Raw genomic sequence first — 20,395 nt, forward strand, 5'->3', positions numbered from 1 at the left:
ACCTGGCCTTCCAGCCTTGCCCTCCAAGACACCCATTTCTGGAAGCAAAACCTTGAGAAGTAGCCCGGATTCAGGGTCAGAAGCCCAGGCCCAAGCTGGGTGCTGGTGGCTCACGCTTATAATTCTAGCTACTCAGGAGGCTGAGATCTGAGGATCACGGTTCAAAGCCAGCCCGGGCAGGAAAGTCCATGAGACTCTTATCTCCAATAAAGCACTAGAAAACCGGAAGTGGTACTGTGGCTCAAGTGGTAGAGTGCTTGCCTTGAGCTGAAGAGCACAAGGACAGCACCCAAGCCTAGGGTTCAAGCCCCATGACGACAAAAAAAAAAAAAGAAACCCAGGCCCAAGGCCCTTAATGAGAGCACCTGACCCATCTCCACGGAGGGAAGGAAGGAGCCTAAACATTTCTTCACTACAGGTGCAGGCGGCAGCAGTGCCAGAGCCTGGAAGTCACTCCCTGCCAGTTACTCATGTGCCCCTCAGCCCCTCCGCTGGCTTCCGCTCACTGGAGATCTGGCCCAGGCCCAAGGAGGGCGCTGCTGGAGCAGTCCTGGCAGCCAAAGCTCAGTGGGCAGGTCTGACCTATGCAATCCCTTTCTTGGTTAGTGCCTGGGGCTAGGGCTGGCTGCAGAAGGGGCTGGCGTTCCTGATGCAGTCTGCTCTCAGTCTCACTCACTGGGGAGCTGTTCCCAAGAGAACGGGGAGCCCAAGGAGGCTGTGTCAGCTCTGCCCTGGGCACCACTTAGCTCTCATGGAGGGAGTAGGGACATGGCTCCTGACGCTCACAGCAGTCCAGGGCCAGCATGCACACCATTACCACCAGGCATGCGGAGACCCCATCCCAAACCGAGCTCAGGAGACACACAGCCACAGAGACACCTAGGGTTGACCTGATGGTCATATACAGCAGAGACCACTGTGCCCTCCCAGATATGCAGATAAGGTAGAATATAACACAGACTCCTGAGAGCTGAGAACCTAAAGACATGCATTACTTTTGCATAAAGATAGCCACTTCAGGCTGGGAATGTGGCTTAGTGGTGGAGTGCTTGCCTAGCATTCATGAAGCTCTGGGTTTGATTCCTTAATACCACATAAAAAGCGGAAGTGGTAATGTGGCTCAAGTGGTAGAGTGCTAGCCTTGAGCAAAAGAAGCTTAAGGACAGTGCCCAGGCCCTGAGTTCAAGCCCAGGACCAGCAAAAAACAAAAAAAGCCACCTCTTAGGTCAGCACAGATGGCTCATATCTGTAATCCTAGCTACTAAGGAAGCTGAGATCTGAGGATCATGGTTCAAAGCAAGGCTGAGCAGCAAAGTCCATGAGACTCTACTACCTCCAATGAACCCCCCAGAAAACTTGGAAGTGGTGCTGTGGCTCGAAGTGGTAGAGTGCTAACTTTGAACAAAAAAGCTCAGAGACAGTGCCCTATGCCCTCAAACCCTTACAACCAACCAAAAAGAAAAAGGCTGAGATCTGGAAGATCATGGTCAGCCAAGGCAGAAAAGTCCGTAAGATTCCATCTAAAATAACCAATAAAAGGGTAGGTTGGAGGCATGGCCCAGGTGGTAGAGTGCCTTGTCAAACAAGCAATCTGACCAAGCATGAGGCCTTGAATTCAAACCGTGTATTGGGGGGAAATAGCCACCTATACTTAAAGGCGTGCTAACATACATAACTATTCAGAGTGGTACAAAGATTAGACTCTAAATGCAGGCACACAGAGAAAAGTACATGAACACAAATACATAGATACCAGGTCATCATTCAGTATTTATGAAACACCCACCAGCTGCTAGTCATGCTCCAACAGAAAAAGACCTGCACACGTGTGTCACACACAGAAACTCAAGCTCCTTCTAAGATCAACTAGAGAGTAGACTGGGGCCCAGTGGCCAGGCCAAAAGATGGAGACTCTTCTGTAGATGGCTAATGATCCACAGCAGAGAAAATAATTGGATGTAGGAAAAAAGGGAGGGCTGGCAGCTTGCTTCAAGTTCTACAGCACTTGCCTGGCATGAAGGTCCTGAGTTTAATCCTCCCAATATCACCAAAAATAAAATAAGATAATAAAATAATAAGATAGGGAGAATAGTTAAAGGAAGACAACACAAATACTACAAATGGATATTTAAAATAATTGAGGCCAGGGCTGGGGATGTGGCTTAGTGGCTTAAGAGTGATTGCCTAGCATGCATGAAGCCCTAGGTTTCATTCCTCAGTACCACATAAACAGAAAAAACCAGAAGTGGTGCTGTGCCTCATGTGGTAGAGTGCTAGTCTTGAGCACAGAGAAGCTCAGGGACAGATCCCAGGCCCGGAGTTCAAGCCCCAGGACTTGCAAAACAAAAACAAAAACAACACACACACACCTATACACATACATATACCAAGAAATTGAGGCCAGAAGCTGGGCACTGGTGGCTCACACCTGTAATCCTAACTACTCCTGAGGCTGAGATCTGAGAATCACAGTTCAAAGCCAGACTGGGCAGGAAAAGTCTGTGACACTCTTTTTTTTTTTCTTTTTTCTTTTTTTTGGTTGGTCATGGGGCTTGACCTCTGGGCTTGGGCGCTGTCCCTGTGATCTTCAGCTCAAGGCAAGCGCTCTACCGCTTGAGCCACAGCACCACTTCCAGTTTTCTAGTGGTTTGTTGGAGATAAGTCTCAGGTACTTTCCTGCCCGGGCTGGCTTTGAACTTCGATCCTCAGATCTCAGCCTTCTGAGTAGCTAGGATTACAGGCATGAGCCACTAGTGTCTGGCCTCTCCAATAAACTACCAGAAAATCAGAAGTGGTGCTGTGGCTCAAGTGGTAGAGCACTAGCCTTGAGCTGAAGAGCTCAGGGGCAGCACCCAAGCCCAGAGTTCAAGCCCCACAACTGACAAAAAAAAAAACCAAAACACAAAACTGGGCTGCAGTAGCTCATGCCTATGATCTTAGCTCAGGATTACAGGAGGCTAAGATGAGGAAGATCATGGTTTGAGGTCAGCCCAGGAAGAAATGTCCACAAGCCTCCATCTCCAAAATTACCAGCAAAAAGGTAGGCCGGAGATATGGTTCAAGTGGCAGAGCACCAGGAGAGCAAGCATAAACCCCAATAACAGAAAAAAACTAAAAATGAGATGTCAAGGAGTTGGACATGTGGCTCAGTAGTAAAGCACTTGTCTAGAAGTAGAAAATCAGGGCTCGGAAGGTGGCTCAGTGGTAGAATGCTTGCCTCGCATTCATGAGGCCCTGGGTTCAATTCCTCAGCACCACATAAGCAGAAAAAGCAGGAAGTGGCTTTATGGCTCAAGTGGTAGAGCACTTGCCTTGAGCTGAAGAGTTGAGGGACAGCACCCAGGCCCAGAGTTCAGGCCCCACGACCGACAAAAAACAAAAAGTTCAAAATCATAGGTTCAATCCTCAGCACTACACCTACACATACAAACAAACTTAACAAAGAGTTACATATTTTAAAAGTTTATTCAAGAGGTAGGATCTGGAAGATCATGAGTTCCAGGCCATCCTGGGCTGCATATTGAGACCATGTTTCATTCATAGGATATCTACCACTTGAGCCATGCCTCTAACTGAAGATTCTATCTGAAAAGAACCAAACCCAAGTGCAGACATGGTGTTACATGCCTGAAATCCTAGGTACTCCAGGAAGTAGAAGCAGAAAGATCTTGGCTGAACAGGCAAAAGTTTAAGACACTTTCTGAAAGGCAAACTATAAACAAAAGAGCTGGCCCAACTGATAGAGAACTTGTTTAGCAAACTTGAGGTCCCAGTACCACCAAAACAAAACAAAACAAAAACCAACTACTTACATTGATCAAGATATTCTAAGAACAAGCACAGCATATATATTGGGAGATAATTGGGGATCACTGGACCAAATTGTTCTGGTCCAGCTTGCTGTTAGGTGCACACAGGCCTTGAAGGCCCAAGTAAGGAGCTGGAAATTCACTGTAAACAGCGAAACCCAGGAACAATCTTGGGTCAGGGAGGTACCAGGAAGTGGTCACTGTGGATGGACAGGAGTGGGGGCCACCATAATACGTGGATAGAGGTCCTGCCCAGGCTCAGTGACCTGGCAGGAGGCAGTATGGTGATCAAGGCTTCAGATTTGGTGACTCATGTGCTCGTACCCTGAGAAAATTAGGGAAGAAACTGTGGGGGAGCAAGGTTCACCTCATCAAGCTTCCTCCCGTTCCCAGTCCATCCAAGGCTCCTCCAAATAATTTAAGTCTAGAGCAGTCAGTTCTGAGTCCTTCACTTTGCAAATAAGGAAACTGAGACAGAAAGAGAAATGGTTTGTCTCCAACGATGGTAGGTGTCACAGCTTCAACGTGAATGTGGGCCCCTGTCCCACAGGGAGTGTGCTGTGCTGGGTTGGGGTAAAAACTGCTCCTGAAACAGGAGTTTGAACCCTGACAATCAGACTATCATGGCCCAGTTTGTCACCTCCACCTAGAGGGGTAGGATTAAAAGGCAGCTGGAAATCTGGAGGCGAGAAGGCAGGCTCCCTTAACTGAGATCTCACTCAGCTAGTTTGTAGTTTTTCTCTCAGCTATGTTTTCTCTCATACATATACCTGGAGCTTCCTACAGAAGGATCTGGGCAGTGAATGCTCACCTTGCAGGTATCCTAGGTGTGCCTTAGAAATGCCTGTCTACAAGAATAGCACTGACCCACACATGCACCCAAGTCTAAGTAGGCAAGGTGCCTCGATGGCCACTTGGTAATCCAACTGAGATATTCCCTTTTGTCTCCAGATCTTTGATTCCCTAAAGAAAAGCAAATTTTTGTTTTTCCCCAAGGCTCTTTAAAGTTCTCCCAGATACAGTCACAGAATAGTCTCTGGATCCCTGCCCCTCCGAGTTTTCTCCCAATGAAATTTGGCCAGGGGCTGGGAAGGTGGCTCAGTGGAAGTGCGCTTGCCTTGCATGCATGAGGCCCTGGGTTCGATTCCTCAGCACCACATAAGCAAAAAGAAAGAAGCTGGAAGTGGCGCTGTGGCTCAAGTGGTAGAGCGCTAGCCTTGAGCTGAAGAGCTGAGGGACAGCGCCCAGGCCAAGAGTTCAGGCCCCACGACAGGACCCAAAAAAAAAAAAAAAAAATTTGTCCATACAGAATTCCTCAGAACTTTTTTTCTTTGGTCAGTTGTGGGGCTTGAACTCTGGGCCTGGGCACTGGCCCTCAGCTCTTCAGCTCAAGGCAAGTGCTCTACCACTCAAGCCACAGTGCCACTTCGTTTTCTGGTGGTTAATTAGAGATAAGAGTCTCATGGACTTGCCTGCCCAGGCTGGCTTTGAACTGCGATCCTCAGATCTCAGCCTCCTGAGTAACTAGGATTACAGGCCTGAGCCACCAGTGCCCAGCTTCAGAACTTTTTTTTTTGGTCCGTCATGGGGCTTGAACTCTGGGCCTGGGCACTATCCCTCAGCTCATCAGCTCAAGGTGAGCACTCTACCACTTGAGCCACAGCACCACTTCTGGTTTTCTGAGTGGTTTATTGGAGATAAGGGTCTCACAGAGTTTCCTGCCTGGGCTGGCTTTGAACTGTGATCCTCAGATCTCAGCCTCCTGAGTAGCTAGGATTACAGGTGTGAACCGCCAATGCCTGGTCAGACCTAACTTTTATTTATTTATTTATTTTTTTGGGGGGGGGTCCGGTCGTGGGGCCTGAACTCTGGGCCTGGGCGCTGTCCCTCAGCTCTTCAGCTCAAGGCAAGTGCTCTACCACTTGAGCCACAGAGCCACTTCCGGCTTTTTTCTTTTTGCTTATGTGGTGCTGAGGAATCGAACCCAGGGCCTCAGGCATGCAAGGCAAGCGCTCTACCACTGAGCACCTTCCCAGCCCAGACCTAACTTTTAACTGGCCAAAACTAATACCTGTCTCTTCACTAGTGCCTTATGTGTCAAGGCTAAGCATTGGTCCAACTGATCCAAGGCCAACAACTTTGACTAAGGGTTGAAGTTTAAGGCTGTATGTATTTGGAGATCCTGGGCTCTGTGGGCTGATGATGGGAGGGAACAGAAAGGCTAGATTGATTGGCTTGGGGTTGCCCAGAGCCCCAGAGCTGAGTATCATGCTCTAGAAAGGAGGAGAGAGGGGAGGGGCCCCACCCACCTGGTGAGGTCATGGGAAAGCAGTTCTGGCGCTGACACCTGGGGAAACCCGTTTGCAAGCTGCTTCCCACGCTAGCTCTCCTGGGAACCAGCTAAGCTAAGCCCCAAGCAGGGAGCCCCACACCTGCCCCCACCTCTAGTTCCCATCACACTGTCCTATGTGGTCCAGCCCCCACCCTTCAACCAAGCCTGAATACTCAACCTGTCAATCCAGATTGCGGGGCCTTGGGAAGCACTCTGAGGATCAGGGGCTGCCGGCTCCAGGAAATGACAGACAGCGGCTTCAGAAATGTAAGGTTTTATTTGCAGACTGCGCTGCTCAGCCTTCTAGGCTGTGACCTTGGGGACAGGGATGACCCCAACCCCTTCCTCCTTCAGGCTCTAATTTGCAGCTCCTCCCCCTCCCTCTGCTCAACCTCGGCCTGACTCTCACTTCCTGCCCCACTTCTGGCCCAGCCAGTTTGGGCAGTGCCTAGGGAGCCCAGAGACCCGGTTCTTCCCAGGGACCAGCCCCACCCTCCCTGGCCTTGGGGGTGGAGGACAGCCCAGGTGTCACCAGCCCCACAGCTGCCCTCCTCTGCTCTCCCTTCCTCTTGCCTTCTTCCTTCCAGATCCTGCCCTCTGATCTGCCTCCTGGCCCAGGCCTCCATCCTCCTCCTCAGCTCCCTCAAGCTCCCTCTGACCTCTGCTTCCCCACTCCATTCCAAATCAACCCTCCAAGATGACCAGCTGTTTCCCCTAGCCAGGGGTGAGCACCACCACAAGGGGTCCTCCTTCAGCCAAGCTGACTTGTGAGTCCCATAAGAGACCCTGAGAACCCGGCTGGTGCAGGAATTTTCCTCTAAGTCTTGACCAAAGAAATCCAAGTCAGGTCCTAGGCTCACCCTGGATAATCCGAGTGGACTGTTTAGGCCCGTGTCCTCAGTGTTCGTATGAGATCTGGATCCCATGGGGGGAGGAGGGCCAGGCCCTGCTAGTAGCCCTAGGGTTCCAGAAGGACTCCTGTCTACCACTCACTACACTGCCACACACTGCTCAAACGAAACAGAAGAACTTCTTCCACCGACAGCGGGAGAGCGTGCGCACGCCTTTGGCATTCAGTTTCTTCTCCAGCCGGGCTTTGTGCTCGATGGCACTGAGAATGGCGGAGTCAAACACTTCCTTCAAGTTCTTCTGCGTTAAGGCCGAGCACTCCAGGTAGCAGCAGGCCCGGATCTTCTCCGCCAGACCCTGGGCTTGAGGATGGGGCACGGGGCCCTCCCGGCCCCCCTGGTCCAGCTGAATCAGTACATTGACATCGTCTCTCAGGTCGGCCTGGGTGCCCACCAGCAGCACGGGCGCCTGGGGGTTGTGAGTGCGGATTTCGGGCAGCCATTTCTCCGTGATGTTTTGGAAGGAGCTGGGCTGCACCACGCTGAAGCACGCCAGGAAGACGTCGGTGTCGGGGTAGCAGAGGGAGCGAAGCCGGTCGAAGTCCTCCTGGAGTGAAGAGGCCGGGGCGTTAGCCAGGCAGTCTCTGCCTGCCCTGCCAACAGGGCACGGGGGCTCCGCTTCTCCGCTGGGACCGGGAGACCCTACACCCCCAGAGCCCCAGGCCCTCTCTGCACCTGATGCACGGATGCACCCTGGGCCGGGGATCCTCCCGGTCTCCAGCCCACCTCCCGGGGCGCGCGGCGGCGGCGGCGGCGCCAGACCTCACCTGTCCCGCCGTGTCCCACAGCTCGATGCGCACGGGGGCTCCATCCACCAGGACTTGCACTGCAGGGGCGGGGAGGGGGAGAGCGGCGTCGGGCGGGGCCTCCCCACGCCCCCCCAGGCCTGTCCCCCCTCCGGCCCCCCTCCCGCCCACGAGGGGGTCCCCAGCTCGCGACCTGGGGGCCGGGCCCTACCGGAGAAGGTGTCGAGCGCCGTGGGCCGGTAGCGCGCGGGGTACCCGTTGCAGGTGTAGCTGACGATGAGGCTGCTCTTGCCCACCGCGCCGTCGCCCACCAGCACGCACTTGATGCCCAGCTCCGGGGCCGCGCTCGGCCGCCGCGGCGGAGGGGTGGGCGCCCGCAGCGGGGGCGGCTCCGCCTCGCTCAGCTCCCGCGGCGGCATGGCCCGCTCCCGCTCCCGGGGCAGCTGAGGGGCCAGCCCGGACCTGGCTCCGCGGCCGGCGCGCGCGCGCGCTCGGGGAAGCGGGTTCCGGGGACGCGGGTTCCGGGGACGCGGGGGGGACGGTTGGTCCCAGCTGGGCTCCCGCGCCAGACGCGGAAAACCGCCGCTAATATACAGGGCCCCGCCCACCTCATCTGCATGTCCCCAGCGCCCTGCGGCCACGCCCACCCGCCAGGCCACGCCCTCGGGGCCCCGGCCGCTGCCCCGGCCACGCCCACCGTCCCGGGGCCTTCCCGGGCCGAGCTCGGGGGTCTCTCCCAGCGCCCACCCCGAGGAGGGAGAGCAGAGCACAAAGAGTCTCCATAGAAAGAACATGCCAGGGAACCTCAGACCGACACGCGCGACTTCACAGTAGGAGGAGGAGGCACACTCAGCACGCATACCAAACACGACCCATTGAATACTCGGATTAAATCTTTTTTCAAATAAAGAACTGTATACATATGCATATGTTTAATTATTCAAAAGCATTTTTAAAAAATACACAGGGCTAGAAGAGTGCTTGGTGGTAACGGGCTTGCCTACCAATGCCCCCAACTGCAACAGAACTAGCTAAGCATGCAGTGGGGGGAGGTAGAGAAAGGAGAGGTGTGTGCAGCCGGCCATGAGTGCTGCCCCCCCCCCCCAGGCGGCTCTCAGCCCCTTCCCTCCCTCTGTGGAAGGAAGACCTGCGCTCCGCAGCTAGCTGGGGGCCCCTTGAGGCACAGCTCCCCACCTCCATATTTTATAAATCCCCTAATAATATCTTCATCGTCATCAAGAGCATGTAGTAATTGCTTATTTGCAGATGCTGCTCGGGCCACGCGCTGTCCTTGAGCTAGGAGGAGCTGGCAGACTGAGACCAGCTCTCCCAGGTAGCCCTAGGAAGGTCACCCAGAGAGCAAGCCGGCTTGCTAATTTAAGTCTTTACTGCAGCCCCACCAAGTGACACCAGCCCAGAATCCTTTCTCTGATCCCCAGGGCAGTCTTTCATCTCAGCTTGTTAGGAAGATCTTTGAACCTTCACAAAAGCAGCAAGCCAATCTTAGATTTGGGGACAGCCAGGGTTGGGAGATATTGAAGAGATAACTCTCAGAGTTGCTGGTATGGAAATCCATAAATACATCCAGGTGTGGTGGTGCATACCTACAATTCCAGCGCTGGGGAGGCTGAGGAAGTTCAAAGCCACTCTGGGCTACTAAGGACTGAGACTCTCTCAAAACCAAAACAACAACAACAACAAATCCATAATTGCCAGGTTAATGAGTACAAGCAAGGGAAAGGGGCTTGCATTGTCTTGCCACTACATCTTATTAGACGGTCTGAAAAATAGCCAGGAGCTGGTAGCTCACACCTGTAATCTTAGCTACTAAAAAAAAAAAAAAAAAAAAAAAAAAGTCCAAAAGCTGTTTATTCTCTTGAGAGACATTGGGGGGCGGGGGGTGGCGGAGAGCAATGAAGAGTACAGGAGTGTCTTCTCAAGCTCCACCTACAGGCCCCTGAGATCCAGCCCACCCCTCACCTTTCCAAGGTGGCAGAAGAGGAGGGATTTCCAAACACAGCCCTGGTGTTCTCCCAGATATGCCTGGTCAAGGAAGATGCCAAATGTCAAAGTGTCCTGGTCCTTGTCACCAGTAGGGAGGCTGATTTTAAAAACTGGACCATCCAAAGACCTAACCCAGCGTTGGTTGTTCAGCTCACCAGCTGAGCGACTCATACAATATCTCTCAGTGCTATAAAATTCCAGGTACCTGTTTTCGTTCTTGTTCTATCTGTGCCCCTTCTGTCCCCCTCCCCAGTGTTCTTGTCCTTTTACCTGCATTTCAACAATATATTTATTCCCTCTGTATAGTATCTTTACAATAAAAATACCTTTATTATAGCATAAAAATACCTTTATTCTATCTATACATTTGAGGGGAATCCTGTGTAGCCTCTGCAGGTAGGAGGGGCACCCGCAGTACACTGTGAGGAGGATATCTGCTGGACATGGGTACAACTCCCAACTCTGCCTGTCACAGGTCATTCTTCTCTGGCCCCATGGGTGGGGACAATTTGTGCCCTAGGTCCCTGTGTCTGAGCTGGTTTAGGTACAGTCTTGTCAGCAAGAGGGGGAGGGAGGAGACAGCCTAGGGAGGCAGTGAGTCACTGATGTCTCAGCTGAAGATGTGCAATTCTGGCCAAGGCTGGGAAAGTCCTTTCGAAGGGTGGGTTAGATCTTATTCCTGCCACCCCCCCCCAGCTTCTCCCACGGCTGGCACCCCCTAGGATTGAAATGTGCTCTGACATTCTCCCTTAGAGGAATGGCAGCTTCAAGGACTGGGGGACCAAATACTGCACACAAGATGAGCTTGGGGAGAAACTAAGTACACAGGGCTGGGAAGGTGGCTCAGTGGTAGAGTGCTTGCCTAGCATGCGCAATGCCCTGGGTTCCATTCCTCAGTACCACATACTCATATGTGGTACCACATACCACACAACTCAGCTGGAGTTGGCGCTGTGCTCAAGTGGTAGAGTGCTAGCCTTGAGCAAAAGAAGCTCAGGGACTGTGCCCAGGCCCTGTGTTCAACCCCCAGGACTGGAAAAGAAAGTAAGAAGGCAAGAAATCAAGAAAGCAGAGGAAGAAAGAAAGAAAGAAGGAAAGAGAGAAAGAGAGAGAAAGAAAGAAAGAAAAGAGAGAAAGAGAGAAAGAGAGAGAAAGAGAGAAAGAAAGAAAGAAAGAAAGAAAGGAAGGAAGGAAGAAAGGAAGAAAGGAAGGAAGGAAGGAAGGAAAAGGAAGGAAAGAAGGGAGAGAAAGAAAAAAGAAAGGGAGAAAGAAAGGAGAGAAAGAATGCAATGAATAAACAAATGCAACAGTAAGAGGCTGGTGCTTTATATGAACACAGAAGCAAACAGAAGCCTGTAATCCTAGCTATTGAGGAGGCTGAGATCTGAAGATCCAGGTTCAAAGCCAGCTGAGGCAGGAAAGTCTCTAAGATTTTTTTTTTTTTGTCGGTCATGTGGCTGAACTCTAGGCCTGAATGCTGTCCCTGAGCTCTTCAGATCAAAGCAAGCACTCTACCACTTGAGCCACTGTGCCACTTTTGGTTTTGGTTTTCTGAGTGGTTTATTGGAGATAAGAGTCTCATGGGTGGTGGGGGGAGTCTCATGGACTTTCCTGCCCAGGCTAGCTTTGAACCATGATCTCCAGATCATGAGTAGCTAGGATTACAGGTGTGAGCCACCAGCGCCCAGCTGATTCTTTTTTTTTTTTTTTTTGCCAATTCTGGGGCTTGAACTCAGACCTAGGCACTGTCCCTGAGCTTCTTTTGCTCAAGGCTAGCACTCTACCACTTGAGCCATAGTACTACTTCTGGCTTTTTCTTTTTATATGGTACTGAGGAATTGAACCCAGGGTTCATGCTAGGCAAGCACTCTACCACTAAGCCACCTTCCCAGTACCCTCTAAGATTCCTTTTTTTTTTTTTGTCTGTCATGGGGCTTGAACTCTGGGCCTGGGCGCTGTCCCTGCACTCTTCAGCTCAAGACGAGCACTCTACTACTTGAGCCACTTCTGGTTTTCTGAGTGGTTTTTTGGAGATAAGAGTCTCATGGACTTTCCTACCTGGGCTGGCTTTGAACTGTGATCCTAAGATCTCAGTTTTCTGAGTAGCTAGGATTACAGGTGGGAGCCAGGACACCTGGCTTCCCCCCAAGATTCTTATCTCTAATAAACTATTCAAAAAAAAAAAAGCTGGAAGGGAAGTGGAGCTGTAATTCAAGTGGAAGAGTTCTAGCCTTGAGCAAAAGAAGCTCAGAGACAGCACCCAGGGCCTAAGGATGGGCACAAAAAAAAAAAAAAAAAAAGGCAAACAGAAAGAGCTTACAATACTACTCGGACTGGGACATTTTTCCTGAGCCTTACTCTTTCCTTTAGCTTTCACCTCTCAAGGATGGGGTCCTTGGATTTCTTCCTCCAGAGTAGCTAAGATTACAGGCATGAGCCACAGGCTGCAGATACTGATGACTTGTACAGTAAGTTTCTTTCCAGTTTCTTTTTGTGGTTTTGCCATACAAATCCAAATATTTGTAGTAAGTTTACATAAGTGATTTAGCAAAATGCCCGGTAACAAGCGGACGTGCCCTGAGGGTGCACCTGTGGCTGGTTCAGGGCTGGCTGACTGTGGCTGGTTCAGGGCTGGCTGACTGTGGCTGGTTCAGGGCTGGCTGACCGTGGCTGGTTCAGGGCTGGCTGACTGTGGCTGGTTCAGGGCTGGCTGACTGTGGCTGGTTCAGGGCTGGCTTTAACCTTAGGGCAGGCCCCTAATTCTGAGACCTGTTTTCTGGGCCTCAGAGTACTCAACAACGAACTGAGAAACACATAGAGATACACACACACACACACACACACACACACACACACACACACACACACACACACACACACACACAAGCAGTGCAGTTTCACTTAGCTTCTTTTTTTTTTTTTTGGTCGGTCGTGGGGCTTGAACTCTGGGCCTGGGCGCTGTCCCTCAGCTCTTCAGCTCAAGGTGAGCACTCTACCACTTGAGCTACAGCGCCACTTCTGGTTTTCTGGTGGTTTATTGGAGATAGGAGTCTCACGGTCTCTCCTGCCCCGGCTGGCTTTGAACCGTGATCCTCAGATCTCAGCCTCCTGAGTAGCTAGGATTACAGGCGTGAGCCACCAGCGCCCGGCTTTCACTTAGCTTCTTATCAGAAGGGCAAACTTCAGCACTTTTAGGAATCTAAAGCCTATAGGACTTGTTGGACATCCTATTTTTTTGGGGGGGGGTCTAGTCGTGGGGCCTGAACTCTGGGCCTGGGCGCTGTTCCTCAGCTCTTCAGCTCAAGGCTAGCGCTCTACCACTTGAGCCACAGCGCCACTTCCGGCTTTTTTCTTATGTGGTGCTGAGGAATCGAACCCAGGGCCTCATGCATGCAAGGCAAGCGCTCTACCACTGAGCCACCTTCCCAGCCCTTTGTTGGGACATTCTAGAAGCAAGATGTGACTACTGCTGTGATTCAGAGTCAAGGCTATCTATGGGTTATATTTGTTTATTGTTTTTTTTTTTTTGGTTTTCCCCTGGGGCTTGAACTCAGGATCAGGGCCTAGATGTTGTCCCACAGCTCCACTCCCAGCTTTAGGTTTTTTGTGGTTAACTGGAGATGAGAGTCGCACAGACATTCTTGTCCAGTCTGGCTTTGAACTGTGATCCTCAGATCTCAGCCTCCTGAGTAGCTAGGATTAGAGGTGTGAGCCACTGGCACCTAGCTGTTTTTTTTCTTTATTATAAAAATCTCATTTTTTAGAACACTGGACAACAGGCTCTGCCAGAGGTCATGTGGTAACACACAGGCAAGTCATATCGGTTGTCAGTGTGGTATAGTGGGAGCATGTAATAATACAACGTACAGTCATGAATTCATTCAGCACAGGCTCCAAGTATTCCTAAAAGGTTGTGAGGGCTGGAGGCAGGAGGAGGGGTAACAGTTAGATTTCATTGGGTCACACATTCATTCATCAGAGAAGGCTTCCTTAGATATTTTTTGAAATGTCTCAGACTAAGGGACAGATGCAAGCACAGCACTCAGCTCTGTGGCAGTGCACTGAAGCAATTAATCCCCAGAAAAAGTCCCCAAATGTTTCTAAATAGACCGCAACAGGGGTCTGGCTCTTAACACATTCACAGAATGTCAAGAGACTGTCTAGTTCCATCCACAGCAGCTGAGAGCACAGGCCTGGAAGGCTTTGCCAAGGAGGCTCTGGAAAAACAGCCTGGGGATGGGGAGAGCACATGGCCAGAAGGGGCTCCTGGCACAGGGCAGGGACCTCACCAAGGCCCGTTTTAATTTCTGCACAGTAAAATAAACAATCACTGGAACTAGGAGACAGCCCACTAAATGGGAGAAAATCGTCACCAGCTATCCAACTGATAAAGGATTCATATCCAGAATAAACCTAGAACTCAAAAATTAACAGAAGAATAACCTCACTAATAAATGGTCACACGAACTGAATAGTTCCCAGAAGAAGAAATGCGAATAGTGAATAGATACATGAAGAAACGTCAACATCCTGAGCTATTAAGGAACCACACCTGTGAACTAGGGCCATAAAGAATGTCCGGTACTCATGCATGCAAATTGGACAATCAAGTATGAATCTATTTGTGGATGTGTTATAACTTTAGCCATGTCTTGGGTATCATTTTCTAATATCCACTTATCCATGTGAGGCTTGGTGCCACAGTGGTGGCCTGGCTCATCTTCTGAACATTTGGTTCCAATATATTTTGATCCTTTTTTTTTTTTTTTGTCGGTCGTGAGGCTTGAACTCTGGGTTTGGGCGCTGTCCCTCAGCTCTTCAGCTCAAGGCGAGCGCTCTACCACTTGAGCTACAGCGCCACTTCCGGTTCGGTTTTCTGGTGGTTTATTGGAGATAAGAGTTTCATGGACTTTCCTGCCCGGGCTGGCTTTGAACCTCAATCCTCAGATCTCAGCCTCCTGAGTAGCTAGGATTACAGGCGTGAGCCACCAGCGCCCGGCAATATTTTGGTTCTTGATGTGTAAAATTTGAGTTATTCCCATTTTTCAAAATAAAAGCAGGGCACCAGTGGCTCACACCTGTAATCCTAGCTACTCTGGAGGTTGAGATCTGAGAATCACGGTTCAAAGCCAGCCTGGGCAGGAAAGTCCATGACACTCTTATCTCCAATAAACCACTCAGAAAATGAACTGGCACTGTGGCTCAAGTGGTAAAGTGCTTGCTTTGAGCTGAAGGGCTGTGGGACAGCACCCAGGCCCACAGTTCAAACCCTACAATTGACCAAAAACAAAACAAAACAAAACACACACACACACACACACACACACACTAAAAAGAGTATCTTTAAAGTTTTTGGTGAAAAGCACACTAACATTCCTTCTCGCTCTAGTCAGAATGGCAGCCATCAAGAAAAGAAACCAAAACAAATGCTGGTGAGGACTGGGGGAAAGAGGATCCTCAAAAGACTAAAAATAGACCAGCACTGTGAGCCCACCAAAACACTGTTGGGAATATATCCAAAGGAGATTAAATGAATACACCAGAAAGACAACTGTACATCTGTGTTTATCACACCTCTGTTTACAATAACCAAAGGATGGAATCAACTGAGTTACCCAACACCAGATAAATGGATAAAGAAGTTGTGATTTATATATACTATGAATATTATACAGTCATAAAAATATCATTTTCAGGAAAATAGATGCATGAAAAGACATTAGATTGAGGGAGACTAGTCAAGTTCAAAAATCCAAATATTGTTATGTTTTCACACACATGTGGAAGCTAGACTTAAAAGACATACTCACCCAGGCAATATGGAAATTGTAGAAATGTTGTAATATTAAACTAGTATTATCCATAATATCATAAACATGAAATGACAACTCTGTATTTTGACATTTATATGTCTATTTTCCTTTTACATAGATCTTTTATAAATAACTGAGATCATGCACTAGGGACAATGAAAGTTATATGGTGTTACTACAATACTTGTTTGTTTCTCTCCAGATTTGTAATTTATGAAGAAAACAAAAAAAAAAAAAATGAAGCTAAACACACACACACACAAAAAAAGACATACTCATGCTCATGGACGTATATAAACACTTATATATGCATACATAATTATATATATATATATATATATGAGTGGATATAGAACATGAATTTAATTAAGGGACTATTTAGGAGGAGAGGGGAAGGGCAAAAGAAAGATAGAAGGTGAAAATTTGTTTTGTTTTGTTTTGTTTTGTTTTGTTTTTGGGTCCGGTCGTGGGGCTGAATTCTGGGCCTGGGCGCTGTCCCTCAGCTCTTCAGCTCAAGGCTAATGCTCTACCACTTGAGCCACAGCGCCACTTCCGGCTTTTTTTTTTCTTTTTGCTTATGTGGTGCTGAGGAATTGAACCCAGGGCCTCAGGCATGCAAGGCAAGCGCTCTACCACTGAGCCACCTTCCCAGCCCGAAGGTGAAAAATTTTGAAATACAGTGCAAGTGTATATGAAAACAGCATTACGACCCTCAATGAAAACTGTTGATCAGTAGGGGGCTGGGAACTAAGGAAAGAGAAGGAGCTTCTCTGGGGGTAGGGGGTTTGTGTTAACAAGAAAGATGAGAGGATGGATATGATCAAAAGACACTGTCTCCAACCACAAGAGCAGAACAAAGAGACCGGCTGAAATGGTAAGGGACGGAGTCAGCGGGGGTGTGGCGGGGGTGTGAAAGGGACTGGAATATACTGTGAGCATAGGTGGTAATGTAACAGCGACACCCCTGCCCCCATATACCTAACGTAAGCTAAAAAACAAAACTACAACAACAAACCTCCCTGTCTTCCTCTGCTTTCCCTTGCGGTATCTGAGTACCTCACACTGGAGAAATGATAAATACAAAAAAAAAAGTATTCAGCTCACAGTTGTGCTGTCAGGGAAGTCCAAGGTGAAGGCTTTCTTGCCGGGAGCACTGCAGGATCCTGTGTGACACAGGGGAATGGAAACAGGCCATTAATCCCTTTGGGAGAGGATAGCCCGCAGGACCTAGTGACCCTCCAGGCCCTCCCTGGTTCCATCTCTTAGCCCGCACGCACTGGGGATGAGATTTCACTGTGCTTTGTGGTACATTCATACGCTTCTCTTCTCCTGGAAGAACTTCATAAATCTCCAACTCATACTTTCCATTTCAATACAATATAGTGGGCAAAGAGTGGTATTACCTGCCCCTAGCTAAAAATTATTTTATTAGTGTATATTAATTGTAGAAAATGAAGGATTTCACTGTAATTTTTTTTTTTCAGTTATGGGGCTTGGACTCAGGGCCTGGGTGCTGTCCCTGAGCTTTTGTGCTCAAGGCCACACTTTGAACCACTGTTCCACTTCCAGCTTTTTTTTTTTTTGTCAGTCCTGGGACTTGAACTCTGGGACTGGGTGCTATCCCTCAGCTCTTCAGCTCAAGGTGAGCGCTCTACCGCTTGAGCCACAGGGCCACTTCTGGTTTTCTAGTGTTTTATTGGAGATAAGAGTTTCATGGACTTTCCTGCCCGGGCTGGCTTTGAACTGTGATCCTCAGAGCTTCCTCAGTAGCTAGGATTACAGGCATGAGCCACTGGTGCCCGGCTACTTCCAGCTTTTAGGTAGTTAATTGGGGATAAAAGTCCACAGGGACTTTTCCACCTCCACTGGCTTTGAACTGCGATCCTCAGATATCCTCTGAGGATTGGTGTGAGCCATCAGCACCTGGCTGTGATTTTATATACATGCATATAATGTACTTGGACCATAATCACCCCTCTATTTCTTATCCTCTTTACCTTCTCTGTCTTTGTGTGTGTGTGTGTGTGTGCACACGTGCCAATTGTGGGACTTGAGCTCAGGGCCTAGGCACTGCCCCTGAGCTTTTTTGCTCAACTCTAGCTCTCTACCACTTGAGCCACAGCTCCACTTCCTGCGTTTTGGTGGTTAATTGGAGATAAGCATCTCAAGGACCTTTTTGTCTCAACTAGCTTTGAACCACCAGGATGCTCAGATCTCAGTCTGCTAGGCTGCTAGGATTACAGACATGAGTCACTGGTGCACAGCTATATTACTCTTTTTTTTTTTTTTCAGTCCAGTCATGGGCCTGAACTCTGGGCCTGGGCGCTGTCCCTCAGCTCTTCAGCTCAAGGCTAGCGCTCTACCACTTGAGCCACAGCGCCACTTCCGGCTTTTTTTCTTTTTGCTATGTGGTGCTGAGGAATCGAACCCAGGGCCTCAGGCATGCAAGGCAAGCGCTCTTCCACTGAGCCACCTTCCCAGCCCTATATTACTCTTTTTTAATCCTTGTCCCTCCCTCTTCCTTTCCTTTTTATCTTTAGTGGGCTTCACTATGCTATTTTCATATATACACACAAGCATATATATTTATGTTCTATGCTTTATCATATTCATCCCTTTGCAGTTCCCTCTTTTCTCCCACCGATCCTGTTTCCTCCTCTGTACAGCCACCCTTTACCAGTGGGTCTTTTATTGTTGCTGTTAGTTCTAGAGGAAATCTAGCTTTTACCTATGTCATTTAAGTCACTCTTCTTGGTCTGGGTCTAAATTCAGTCAACAGTTACAAGGACTAGTTAACGTGTACTGACTGAGCATGCTCACACTGACTCAGGCTCGGTGTGGACTGATTGGCACTATATCCTAATGCTTTTCATGATGCTTCTAACATGGATTTTTCTCATATCACACATGTGGAAGAGGCATGAGGCGGCTCATTCGAGCAACTGCTTGATTATATTTACAAGTGAGCGTATGGGCAGCTCCCGGGCTTCCCTTCCGTGCTCTGCACGTGTCCTGGGCAAGTGTCCAAGCTGAGATCCATCACCCTGCCCAGCTCTCCCCCCACCCCCGACCCTGTCAGTGCCACTTCCTGCCCGGTCTCCCCACGTTTTCTGCACCCTTCCTTCACACACCCCTATCTGGTCCAGGGGGCCCTCCCTGCCTACTCTCTTCCTTCTGGTTGGGTCCACACAGCTTCTCCTTTGCCTCACTCTCATTCTCTCCACAGTGAGCTCCACCCACAGTAGATACCACTCATCTTTCTAGAACCACATCAGATGATCTCATCCCCAATCAGAACCTTCTTGAGGTGCAGACAACAGCTTCCATGCCCCTCCTCACTCCTCTGCTCTCTAACAAGGTTCCAGCTTTTTGCTCCCAAACATCGCACAACTTGCAGGTCTCAGCTCCGGCTTCCCCTGAGGCCTACGTGTCTTCCTATCCCCGCTTCTGGCAGTATTGAGGTTTGAATTCAGGACATCATGTTGGCTGGGCAGTCACTTTACTACTGAGGCACTGGTTATTTTTGAGACAGACCTCGCTTCCTGCCAGAATAGTACTTATACTGAAGTCTACTTGTTTTAGTCTTCCTATAATAGCTAGAATGGAGTCTATTCTGTCTAGCTATTGGTTAAGAAGGCAGTCTCCCAAACTGAGCTGCCTGAGCTAGCTCTTCCCTATCTCAGCTCTCCAAGTAGCTAAGATTACAAGCAGGAAGCCAGGTGCACAGGATTATATGCCTGTAATCCTAGCTACTCAGGAAGCTGAGATCTGAGGATCAGGATTGTGGTTCAAAGCCAGAATGGCAAAAAAAGTCCCTGTGAGACTATGATCTCCAATTAACCCTCAGAAACTGGAAGTGGCACTGTGGCTCAAAGTGGTAGTGCACTAGCCTTGAGCAAAAGAGCTCAGGGACAGCACCCAGACCCTGAGTTCAAGCCCCACAACCAATAACAAAAAAGAAAGAAAGAAAGAAAGAAAAAAGTTTACAAGCAGGAATCACTGGTACCTGGCTGGCTCTCTTTTTGCTCTTGGAGATCATACATGTATTTCAAGTCTCTGCTCAAATATAACTGCAAATGCTCTCAACTGTCCAAATGGGCCTTTACAGTCTTACGACAATGACTTCATTAGCACTGATGGCTGGAGGCTGGTGGATCTGCAGCTCCAGCTGCCAGGTCCCAGGAACATCCACAATATTCCCTGACACAAGCTTCAGTTCTATCAAACAAAGCTAATTAATGGCCATGCTTCCTAATTAGGCGCCTTCAAGTGGCCAGAATAAAAAAGGCAAGGCAAGCCCGGAGCTGATGGGTTAGGCCTGTAATCCTAGCTACTCAGGAGGCTGAGATCTGAGGATTGTGCTTTAAAGCCAGCTTGGGCAAGGAAAGTTCATGAAACTCTCATCTCCAATCAACCACCAGAAAATGGGATGTGGCACTGTGGCTCAAGTGGTTGAGTGTTCACCTTGAGCTGAAATGCTCAGTTGATTGAGCCTAGGGGCCATATTGGACATTATGCTAGAGCCTCGGATATCAGCTCCCTAAGTAGCTGGGATTACAGGTGAGAGCTACTGACACCTGGCCAAGTAAATGAAAAGTAAAATGACCGCATAAAGCACGGGGTACACCCAAGTACCTTTCAGAGTGAAGGGGTGCCCTATCTTCACACGTGAGAACAGCTATGACACTAACAAGATGGCGCCATGGCCCCCAGAAGGAGACAGACTTGGGCTGCCTTGGAAACTGGGAGAGAGAAGCAAATGGAGAGATGCTTGGGCCCTCCT

The 20,395-nt window shown here is 49.4% G+C and overlaps 2 protein-coding genes across 2 annotated transcripts in view; both read right to left on the minus strand.

The window, feature by feature from the left end:
- Ehd4 (EH domain containing 4) overlaps positions 1–20,395 on the minus strand; it is a 738,029-nt gene that overhangs the window by 35,063 nt on the left and 682,571 nt on the right. The window lies entirely within an intron of this gene.
- On the minus strand, positions 6,462–8,299 carry Rhov (ras homolog family member V). Its single transcript, XM_042687945.1, has 3 exons — positions 8,007–8,299; positions 7,817–7,875; positions 6,462–7,596 (listed from the first exon to the last, which is right to left on the minus strand). Exons 1-3 carry the CDS (start codon positions 8,212–8,214, stop codon positions 7,153–7,155), a joined length of 711 nt encoding a protein of 236 aa, XP_042543879.1. The 5' UTR covers positions 8,215–8,299; the 3' UTR covers positions 6,462–7,152.

This window comes from Dipodomys spectabilis, unplaced genomic scaffold, assembly GCF_019054845.1.
Source record: "Dipodomys spectabilis isolate Male_0828 unplaced genomic scaffold, ASM1905484v1 ptg000108l, whole genome shotgun sequence".
NCBI classification, from domain to species: domain Eukaryota; kingdom Metazoa; phylum Chordata; class Mammalia; order Rodentia; family Heteromyidae; genus Dipodomys; species Dipodomys spectabilis.